We start from the raw sequence: 10,784 nt of genomic DNA, 5'->3' as shown, positions 1-10,784 counted from the left end.
TCAGTCAAGCGTGACTTGCCATAAAAACATTATTAATAAATTCTTAACCACAAATATACTAAAATTAGTAAAAAAAACTAGTAAAAAAACTAAATATATAACATGTAAATCAAAGGACTACCAAAATGTTACTTACCATAATTATAACAATCTATCGAACCATTACCTAAAAATATAAAATGTATGACCTTAGACCATCTCAAACTATACTCCATTTATTTCGTTTCTTTTCTGATTCGTTTCTCCGTTTCCATTCTCTTTATTTTTTTTATCTCCAATAATTTTACTTTGAGAAAAATTACGAAGTAAAAAAAGATAGAATCTCGTACTAAAAAAATAACCTTAAAAATTCCTTCATAACGAAAAAAATCATTAAAATACTGAAAGAAATAAAAATTCCTTCGTGATTAAGAGGTGCAGAGTAACCTTATACGTGACAAGCCTAAACCAAACAAGGCTTTCATCTTCTCCGGCTGTCCGGCTGTCAATGGATGAAGAGGCGCAGAGGAGAGAATCCAAAATAAAGAGAGAGGACAGAGACAAAGTGGACTGGGCCTGCTGGCACCGGGCCCACCCGCACCTGACCTGCCCCTCTCTGCCGCTGTTCCCATTCCTCTCAGGGTCAGGCGGATCCACCCTCTTCGCCTGCTCCCTCCCTCCTTCCATTCCATTCCATTCCATCCCCCTCCCCTGTCCTTTCTCCCCATAGAAAACCGTGAAGTCCATACCACACCACGGCCATAGCAGAGAATGTTCTTGGATGCTCCTCCTGCCAGAACATTCCATTCATAGTACCCATCCGGGATCCTCTCCTCTTCCTAAGCAAAAGGAAGGCCTCGCTCTCCCTCCCCTAATTCTCTTCTCCTCACCCACAGCATCCATCACGGGTTCTTCTTGGCTCCAGGGGCTTCCTTCTTCTCCTTACTCTGAGTGGGGTTTAGGGGCCGCCGGGTTCTTGGTTTCCCGCGTAAAGTTTGGATCTTGGCGGGTGAATTAACGCCGGCGGCGAGGGCTTGTAAGGGGACGGGGTTCTTGGGACGGAGATGGTCTGAAGAAATCCCTGGGGTTCAGGTACTAGTTTTACTCCCCCTCTCGTTCCCTTCCGAAAGGTTTCTTTTTTGCGTGCAAATTTCCGAAGTTTTCAGTGGTTTTTGTGGATCAGGAGCTCTTGCCTGTAGATGTGCAACTTCGTGTGGCTATTCCGTGTAATCTGGCGGATCTTCAGCGTCGCCTTCTGATGATCCCTGTTCTTCACTCCTCCAAGGCCTCTCGACTGGATTGAGTCTCTTTTTGTGGGGGAAAGTTGTGTTTTTTTCTTCAAAAAAGAAGAAGTTTCTTGAGGGTTTGGTTCAAGCGCGTGCAGAAAAGCTGGAATCTTCCAGCCTTTGATCTGAAGGAACCGAACGGCTCATTGATGTAGTGTTCTCTCAATCGTCCTTGGCCTTGGAAGCAGCTGCTCCGAGATGGCCTGCCTGAAGCTGGGATCGAGAGCTGATGTGTTCAGGAAGCAAGGACAAGAATGGTACGCACAGCTCCACGCTTTACCCACCATGTTGCCTTGTCACGCCTAATCTGCACAATTATGCATTTTTAGGCAGTTCTACCCTCTAAAAGTTGGCTCACCTTCTAATTTGTGTTATGCTTAATTGACTTACTTGTTGATGCAATTATTATAGTACCACCCCATAGACTACTATAATATATGCTATTAGGCATAATGGAAGGTGCCATGCATGCATACAGAAGCAACGGTGCATCCACTTCCAAACCTCTTGTTGTTGGCTTCATCTGGGGCTCTGATTATAATATGCTAACCAATTTCTGATGGATGGAGGGATCTAATCAAGAAATGGGAGCCAGCTATAAGGCTGCGACTTTTTAGTTTGTTTTTAGCTGATACACCTTTCTGGACGGCCTTGCTACCAATCTGCAAAAGACAGCCTGTTAATGTACTATATTTTGCCTGTTAGTATACATACGCTAAGATTGTCATTTCGATGCATTATATTATGCACAACTTGACCTATTTGTGGAGGCCTACATTTTGTAGTACTGCTTTGGAAGTTATTAGGGTGAAGGCATTGCTGGGTATATCAGATGTGTACAGTGGAGAAATCTTGTCCTAGATTTAGTATTTACAGAGATGTCCCCTTTCATGTGCATTATTATTTTCCTTGACTTTTGGGGCTCGTATATGTTCATACTTTTAATGGCACACATGGTGATCACTAAATGACCAAATTTATTCCTTAGCGAGCTGCATTCTCACCACAGTTATAGTGAGCACTCTGTGCCAGATACTGGTCCTGCAGTATGTAAATACACTACTGCAAGTCTGCTACTTGAGATAACTTTTTGTAGTAGCTAGTGCAAGGCCTAAGCCTTTAAGGACTATCTTTCGGTGGACAAATCTCTTACTTAGAACAGAATATTTGTACTGATGTATAAAAATTGATCAACCATATTTTTAGATGTTTTTAGCCCTCTATTGGTAAAATCCGAAGTTCTTTTCTCCCTCTCTCTCTCTCTCTCTCTCTCTCTCTCTCTCTCTCTCTCTAAAATAGCCGACTAATCTTGGTAAAATCTGAAGTTCTTTTACTAGAAATTGAGTTGTTGAAAGGAGAAGCTTACTGATAATAGGTATGTTCATTATGCAGGTATTGCACGTCTGGTCTTCCCAGTGATATAACTGTGGTAGTTGGGGAGCAGTCGTTCCATCTCCACATGGTAAAGTTTTCACAAGAATGATTCATACAAGTTCCTCTGTTTCCCACCATTTTGCGTTGGTATTATGCAACTGGTTTACTCTTTTCTTTGAATTGGGGGGCTAACTCTGGTACCAAATATACTTACTGTGCTTTGGAGAGGAAAAAGGAGACGTACATATCTGTAAACGAACTAACATGCAATTCATACTTATATGTGCAGTTTCCTCTATTATCAAAGAGTGGTCTTTTGGAGAGGCGTATCAGAGAGAAAATCGATAAGGGAGAAGATAGTTGTGTCATTGATCTATCTGATATTCCTGGGGGAGCCAAGGCTTTTGAACTAGCTGCTAAGTTCTGCTATGGTGTAAAGTTTGAAATGACTTCCTCCAATGTTGTACACCTTCGTTGTGCTGCTGATTATCTCAAAATGACAGAAGAGATGGCCGAGGGGAATTTGATTCCTCAGACAGAGAACTTCCTTACCCAAACAGTCTTCAGGAGCTGGAAAGACACGATCAAGGCCCTTCAAACTTGTGACGACGTCCTTGATATTGCTGAAAGATTGCAAATTGTAAAGAGGTGTGTCGACTCGATTGCAACTAAATCATGTAGTGATCCGGATTTATTTGGCTGGCCAGTAGCCCAGTATGGAGGTCCCATGCAGAGTCCTGGAGGAAGCCTCTTGTGGAATGGTATTAGCACAGGAGCAAGGCCAAGAAATAGCAGCCCAGATTGGTGGTACGATGATGTCTCATCTTTAAGCCTTCCGTTATACAAAAAGCTCATTTCAGCCATGGAATATCGGGGCATCAGTCAGGACATTATCGTTGGATCCCTTAACCATTATGCCAAAAGGCGTTTGCCTGGTTTGAATCGGCGTAAAAGCATCAGTGATGTCAGCAACTGTCTTTCAATGACAACTTTAACAGCCATCCCTTCTGAAGAGGAACAGAAGTATCTTCTTGAGGAGATTGATAGACTGCTACCTTTTCAAAGGGGCGTCACATCTTGCAAGCTACTGTTTGGCCTTCTGCGCACAGCAATCATCCTGAAAGCTAGCTCCTCATGTGTATCCAACTTGGAGAGGCGGATAGGTATGCAGCTTGACAAGGCCACTCTGGAGGATCTTTTGATACCAAACATCTCTGTGTCTGTAGAAACACTCTATGATGTGGACTGTGTCCAGAGGATTGTTGACCATTTTCTGGCAATGGATCAAGAAACTGGTGGGACTTCCCCTGGCCTTGGTGAAGATGGGCAAATGTTAGCTTCACCATCTTTAATGCCGATTACTGTGGTTTCTAAGTTGATTGATGGTTACCTAGCTGAAGTTGCACCAGACGCGTACTTGAAGCTGCCAAAGTTCCGGTCTTTGGCTGCTGCTATACCAGATTATGCCCGTCCAATAGATGACGGACTTTATCGTGCTATTGACATATATCTCAAGGTATACTATTTTATTTCTGCTCTTTCTTTTCGTGAACACAGTAATACTCTTGTATGTGAACATTCTCACATTCTTGAGGAAACAAAGCGTGTTAATTATTGTTTTCAATCCATGTACTGTATGTATATGTGTTTCTCAGTTCTTTCATATCCTTCAATATTAGTATCATTGCTTTTAAAAGAATTTGGTGGATAGCTGTTCTCACTCTCCACAGTTCCGGAAGCCCTTCTCTGTCGAACTAATTGTATAGGTTCAATTAATCTATTAGCTTTGTGGCACCAAGAATCCAAGATGGTGCTTACTCATACTGTTGTGTGTCCCATTGATCGACTATATATAACTATTATGTTATCACCAGTCATATTATGATATTGTCATTGCATTTTTCGTTGTACCTAGGACATTGCTTTAGCTTGCATGTATCTAAAAATTGCTTAGCGCTTTGTATTGCTGATACTTGCATTCATGTTGACTGCTACTAGTTTTCCATCTGCATCGATGAAGCTGTCAAGCTAGCTATATATAATTAGTAATATTTTGATGTGTCATCTTCTTGCGTCAATTTGATCTCGTTGATGTTTAATTGTTCATAATTCACTTTGATTTTGTACGTAGACGCATCCTCACCTGTCGGAATCAGAGAAGGAAGAGCTCTGCCGAGTGATGGACTGCCAGAAGCTCTCCCTGGAGGCCTGCACCCACGCGGCCCAGAACGAGCGGCTCCCGCTCCGTGTCATCGTGCAGGTGCTCTTCTTCGAGCAACTTCAGTTGCGGAGCTCCATCGCCGAATGCCTCATGGTGTCTGAGCCCCTCGAGGGCGGCTCCAGGCAGCTCGGCCTGCCCATCTCCGGCGAGCACCACCGTGCTGCCGGCTGGCCCCTGGGCGCCAGGGAGAACCAGACGCTGCGGGAAGGCATGGACAGCATGAAGCAGCGGGTGGCCGAGCTGGAGAAGGAGTGCTCCGCCATGAGGGAGGACATCGAGCGGCTGGGCCGCAGCCGGAGTGCCGGCAAGAGCAGGTTCCCCTTCCCCCTCGCCGTGAGGCCGCAAATTTGCAGCACCAAGGAGGCTGCTCCGGCCACGACAATGACAATGACGGAGGCGGCGGCGAGCGAGGACAAGCTGGCCGTGGTGAAGGCTGGCAGTGGCAGTGGCGACACGCCGCAGCTGAAGCTCAGACGGCGCAAGAAAAACCTGTCATAGATGATCAGCCCAAGTCCTAGACTCTCTCCGATCAGCAACTCGGTATAATGTTTCGATGATGTGTCTGTCAACTTTGCTAGATGTTTTTGCATACATCCACCCAGGAGGAACTCAATATCGATCTGGTTATAAGTTTTTGACATTTGTCGAGTGATAATGCAGTCTTACTGAGTTATTAACATCTTTCGGACTCTCTGAAATGGATTGGTAATCTTGTGATTCCAGGCCTGCATTTCACAAGGTGCAGCCATAAGACATAGGCTACTTGAATTGGCATAGGCTCTTATCAATTCGCAGCAAGTGTTCTGTCTCTATTCTTACCCTCTTCCCATCTAAAATTTAAATAATTTACTCACTTTTATTATCCATCATCGTCTTTCAATCTTCTCGTCTTATTACTGGCTATGGATATGAGACATATTTTATTAATAAAAATAAATAAAAAATTAAAAGGAAAATTAGCGGACTATCTCTTTTTTTTAATCCTATCTGAAATCAAACTACGATATCGCTCCTACTGTATTCGTTCGGTAGCGTTTCTATAGCATATTCATATCTCTATATCTCGAGTTTATATTTATTATTACTGTGTGTAATATTTGTATATTTATTATAACGCACCAGCTGTTCAATGGAGGAGGTGAAAGCTCTTTCATTGAGCTGGACGACTCCTTTGATGATGTCAACAGGCGTTTTGTACGAAGGATTCAGGAGTTTAAGGTCAAGGAGGCTTTAAAAAGGATAAAAGGAGGCAAGGCAATGGGCCCTGATGGTATCCCTATTGAGGTGTGGAGATGCCTTGGAGACATAGTAATTGTATAGCTAACTAAGTTTTTCAACCTCATTTTTTGGGCAAACAAGATGCCCGAAGAATGGAGGCGGAGTATATTAGTACCAATCTTCAAGAATAAGGGGGATGTTCAAAGTTGTACTAATTACCGTGGGATTATGCTGATGAGCCATACGATGAAGCTATGGAAGAAAGTCATTGAACACCGCTTACGAAGAATGACAAGCGTGACCAAAAATCAGTTTGGTTTCATGCCTGGGAGGTCGACCATGGAAGCTATCTTCTTGGTACGACAACTTATGGAGAGATACAGGGAGCAAAAGAAGGACTTGCATATGGTGTTCATTGACTTAGAGAAGGCCTACGATAAGATACCGCGGAATGTTATGTGGTGGACCTTAGAGAAGCACAAAGTCCCAACAAAGTATATTACCCTTATCAAGAATATGTACGATAATGTTGTGACAAGTGTTCGGACAAGCGATGGTGACACCAATGATTTTCCAATTAGAATAGGACTACACCAAGGGTCAGCTTTGAGCCCTTATCTTTTTGCTTTGGTGATGGATGAGGTCACAAGGGATATACAAGGTGATATCCCATGGTGTATGCTCTTTGCAGACGATGTGGTGCTAGTCGACGATAGTCGGACGGGGGTAAATGGAAAGTTGGAGCTGTGGAGACAGACCTTGGAGTCGAAAGGGTTTTAGGCTTAGTAGAACTAAAACTGAGTACATGAGGTGCGATTTTAGTACTACTAGGCACGAGGAGGATGAGGTTTGCCTTGACGGGCAGGTGATACCTCAGAAGGATACCTTTCGATATTTGGGGTCGATGCTGCAGAAGGATGGTGAAATCGATGAAGATGTGAGCCATCGAATCAAAGCCGGATGGATGAAGTGGCGCCAAGCTTCCGGCGTCCTCTGCGACAAGAGAGTACCACAGAAGCTAAAAGTCAGGTTCTATAGGACGGCAATTAGACCTGCGATGTTGTATGGCGCAGAATGTTGGCCAACTAAAAGGCGACATGTCCAACGGTTGAGTGTAGCAGAGATGCGCATGCTGAGATGGATGTGTGGCCACACAAGAAAGGATCGGGTTCGGAATGATGACATACGTGATAGAGTTGGTGTAGCACCAATTGAAGAGAAGCTTATCCAACATCGTTTGAGATGGTTTAGGCATATACAACGCAGGCCCTCAGAAGCGCCTGTACATAGCGGAAGAATAAAGCGTGTAGATAATGTTAAGAAAGGTCGAGGTAGACTAAACTTGACATGGGAAGAGTCTGTAAAGAGGGATCTGAAAGACTGGAATATCACCAAAGAACTAGCCATGGACAGGGGTGCGTGGAAGTTAGCTATCCAAGTGCCAGAGTCATGACTAGACTTACAAGATCTTATAGGTTTCATCTCTAGCCTACTCTAACTTGTCTGGGACTGAAAGGCTTTGTTGTTGTTGTTGTAGTAGTAGTATTATAACGCACGAGTAGTAAACTAAAAAAAAAGAAGAGTTCCGTAAGCGATCCTGATTTTCTGAAAAAAAGAAGAGGGAAAAAAGCCCATTGCTGAGGAGGAAAGAAATGAAGAAAAGCCCAAACAGGACCATTTCCACGAGAAACCCAACAGGCCCATCTCCGTAGAAACCCTCACACCCCGGCTTCTCTATATAAGCCTCGCCCCTGCTCCCTCCAAGCCCTAGGTTAAAGCGACGCCGCCGCCGCCAGCCGTCCGCCTCGCCTTGCGACTCCTCCGCCAGGGCCTGGTCCTCGTCCTCCTCCTTATCCTCGCCTCCACCCGCGCACAGATCTCCGCTCCTTCTAGCTAGCTAGGGTTTTTGTCAGCAATGGCGATCAAGCGGACCAAGGCGGAGAAGAAGCAGGCGTACGACCGCAAGCTGTGCCAGCTGCTGGACGAGTACACCAAGGTGCTCATCGCCGTCGCCGACAACGTCGGCTCCAAGCAGCTCCAGGAGATCCGCAGGGGCCTCCGCGGCGACTCCGTCGTGCTCATGGGGAAGAACACGCTCATCAGGCGCTGCATCAAGGTGCACGCCGAGAAGACGGGCAACAAGGACTTCTACGAGCTCATGCCGCTCCTCGTGGTAGGACCCTCGGCCAATCTGATCTCGCTGTATTGTCGTTAGTGTTCCCGTCGAGTGATTATTTGGGTGCTGTGGATTTGTAGGGTAACGTTGGACTCATCTTCACCAAGGGTGACCTCAAGGAGGTCCGCGAGGAGGTCGCCAAGTACAAGGTATATTGTAATTCTGCATCTCTTGGTTACTTGTCAATGCAGCTATTTTTTGGTAGATTGTGAATTGTGTTGTTATGAATTTGGTTTGGATGGTACTGAAACTGCATAAAATTTGATTGTTCTGTATGCAATTCCTGTCGCTTGTGTGCAATGCTTGTAGAACAATGCCACACGGTTTGTCTAAATTCACATCGTGCTATCAGGCTGTAACATTGGGATTTGCAATTAAATTTGAAGTAAAGGCATGCTAGCTTCTATTTTCATGATCTGCACATAGTTTAACGTTATGATGTTTATAATTCCTTCTGTGTCTGCCTGTAACTAAGTTACACGATTGCATATTATATTATTGTTTGTGAGGGAATCGTGAAAAGAGCTATTGGGCTCTATGATTCCTGTGTTGAATTTTGCTGGATGCTTGTTTCTGTTTTTGTGCTGTAAGGATATTATTTTGGGGATCTAGATTCACAATAATATCCTGAAACTTGTTAGTTGTAAGATGCTAATCTTTGTTACTCAAAAGCCATTTGTTTTGTAAGCTGTATACAATTGTTGTTGCTAATGCAATAGTGTTTGTGAATCAATGCCTAGATAGGTCTAGATTCATATTGAATTGTCACCTCTTTCTTATTGAATTTCAAGTAGGAGCATGTCTTTAGTCAGATTCTAGTTCATGTATTGAAGTAATTCCTTACCTAGTTTTGTTGTATGTTGTTAATTATTTCATTTCAAGTTTGAAGATATTCAGTTCAAGTATAGGAACTGCAACACTTCCATGTAGCTGTAGTTTTTTTCTATATTCTATTCTGTATTGTTGTTCAGACAGCTTATTTTGAACATCTGTATTTTATCTAGGACACTACTCTTGTAATATCGAACGATTCTGATTATGTTCTTGCCATAAAACAGGTTGGGGCTCCTGCTCGTGTTGGGCTGGTCGCCCCTATTGATGTCGTTGTCTCCCCTGGTAACACTGGCCTGGATCCCTCCCAGACCTCTTTCTTCCAGGTGAGTATTGGATGACAATACATCTCTGTAACAGTTAAGCACAAAATCACAACTTCTCACACCCGCTATCTTGCATCAGGTGCTTAACATCCCCACCAAGATTAACAAGGGTACTGTGGAAATTATCACCCCTGTGGAGCTGATTAAGAAGGGTGACAAGGTGGGCTCATCCGAGTCCGCCCTGCTTGCCAAGTTGGGTATCCGCCCGTTCTCGTACGGTCTTGTGATCACCAATGTCTATGACGGTGGGTCGGTCTTCAGCCCTGAGGTGCTCGACCTGACTGAGGAAGACCTGGTTGAGAAGTTTGCCACTGGTGTTTCTATGGTCGCCTCTCTTTCCCTTGCGCTTTCATACCCAACCCTTGCTGCTGCGCCCCACATGTTCATCAATGGGTACAAGAACGTGCTTGCTGTTGCTGTGGAGACGGATTACTCGTACCCGCATGCTGACAAGATCAAGGAGTACCTGAAGGTAATCCTCTTGTTTCTGTTTTATACTTTTCCTATTCAAATTGTGTGAGAAACTAGAACCTGTGCATAGTTCTGTTGTGCTTTCTGGTTTTCAAGAAGAGAAGTATGTCGTGTTACTGAACTGCAACATGCCATCTTTGTTTTGTCTTGCACATAGAAACACTAGTATGAAAATGGCTAATTGTAGGTTATCCATCTATATTAGCCATTACCTGTTTTGCCCGTCACAATTAGGATTAGCCTTGAATTCTGTAGCATTATATTTGATGTATACTTGTGCAAAGTGAACCTATGGTGTTTCAGAAAATCTTGTTTCTGGGTTGCTCGTCAAGTTTCTCACATGTCTTTGTGGCTGTTGCGCTGCCAGGACCCCAGCAAGTTTGCAGTTGCTGCCCCGGTTGCTGCTGCAGACTCTAGCGCTGCCTCTGCTGCCGCCCCCAAGGAAGAGGAGAAGGAAGAGCCTGCTGACGAGTCCGATGATGACTTGGGCTTCAGCCTGTTCGACTAGGCGAGCTTTGTATCGTCAAGCTGCAAGTTTTGGCTTTACTTCATGGACACCGTACTTTTACCTTATTTAGCTTATCAATTTTTTTTTTTTGCTAGACAACAACTATGCTGGCCTTAGTGTGTAATCGACAATGTTATCGTTATGTTAAGCACTTGTGTTATCTCTGCATGTCTGTTTTTTTTTGCTGTGGAAGCTCTTGAGCGCAAAATCATTGGAGGATCGGCCCCTTTTTCGCCTGGTCGGTCTTTGCTGTTCATGCTATCCAATATTGTGGTGTTGCATAGGAACGCACGACGTTGCTTGTTTCCTGCCTCGGAACTTTTGTTGTTGCCTGGTGAATAATTTTAAACTCTGCCTTCACACATCAAACGGATGGGTGATTTAAGGGCAATAC

The 10,784-nt window shown here is 44.2% G+C and overlaps 2 protein-coding genes across 2 annotated transcripts; both read left to right on the top strand.

Moving 5' to 3' along the window:
- Positions 1-616: 616 nt before the first annotated feature.
- Positions 617-5,539, top strand: LOC133898864 (BTB/POZ domain-containing protein At1g30440-like). Its single transcript, XM_062339657.1, has 5 exons — positions 617-1,071; positions 1,163-1,522; positions 2,658-2,727; positions 2,929-4,155; positions 4,771-5,539. Exons 2-5 carry the CDS (start codon positions 1,464-1,466, stop codon positions 5,356-5,358), a joined length of 1,944 nt encoding a protein of 647 aa, XP_062195641.1. The 5' UTR covers positions 617-1,071; positions 1,163-1,463; the 3' UTR covers positions 5,359-5,539.
- A 2,302-nt stretch (positions 5,540-7,841) lies between these two features.
- Positions 7,842-10,550, top strand: LOC133899060 (large ribosomal subunit protein uL10-like). The gene is made up of 5 exons (XM_062339974.1): positions 7,842-8,251; positions 8,335-8,403; positions 9,313-9,411; positions 9,491-9,883; positions 10,250-10,550. The coding sequence occupies exons 1-5, from the start codon at positions 7,994-7,996 to the stop codon at positions 10,388-10,390; spliced, it is 960 nt and encodes a 319-aa protein (XP_062195958.1). The 5' UTR covers positions 7,842-7,993; the 3' UTR covers positions 10,391-10,550.
- Positions 10,551-10,784: the final 234 nt, after the last annotated feature.

The sequence above is a fragment of the Phragmites australis genome, chromosome 18 (genome assembly GCF_958298935.1).
Source record: "Phragmites australis chromosome 18, lpPhrAust1.1, whole genome shotgun sequence".
Classification (NCBI taxonomy): Eukaryota; Viridiplantae; Streptophyta; class Magnoliopsida; order Poales; family Poaceae; genus Phragmites; species Phragmites australis.
The sequence above is the reverse complement of the archived record's forward strand: the minus strand, read 5'-3'. Positions and strand labels throughout refer to the sequence as shown.

Coding starts and splice junctions, on each gene's coding strand:
- LOC133899060 (XM_062339974.1), top strand. CDS start 7,994: ATGGCGATCAAGCGGACCAAGGCGGAGAAGAAGCAGGCGTACGACCGC. Junction 8,252..8,334: donor AGCTCATGCCGCTCCTCGTG/GTAGGACCCTCG, acceptor GTGGATTTGTAG/GGTAACGTTGGACTCATCTT. Junction 9,884..10,249: donor AGATCAAGGAGTACCTGAAG/GTAATCCTCTTG, acceptor TTGCGCTGCCAG/GACCCCAGCAAGTTTGCAGT.
- LOC133898864 (XM_062339657.1), top strand. CDS start 1,464: ATGGCCTGCCTGAAGCTGGGATCGAGAGCTGATGTGTTCAGGAAGCAA. Junction 1,523..2,657: donor AGGAAGCAAGGACAAGAATG/GTACGCACAGCT, acceptor TTCATTATGCAG/GTATTGCACGTCTGGTCTTC. Junction 2,728..2,928: donor AGTCGTTCCATCTCCACATG/GTAAAGTTTTCA, acceptor TTATATGTGCAG/TTTCCTCTATTATCAAAGAG.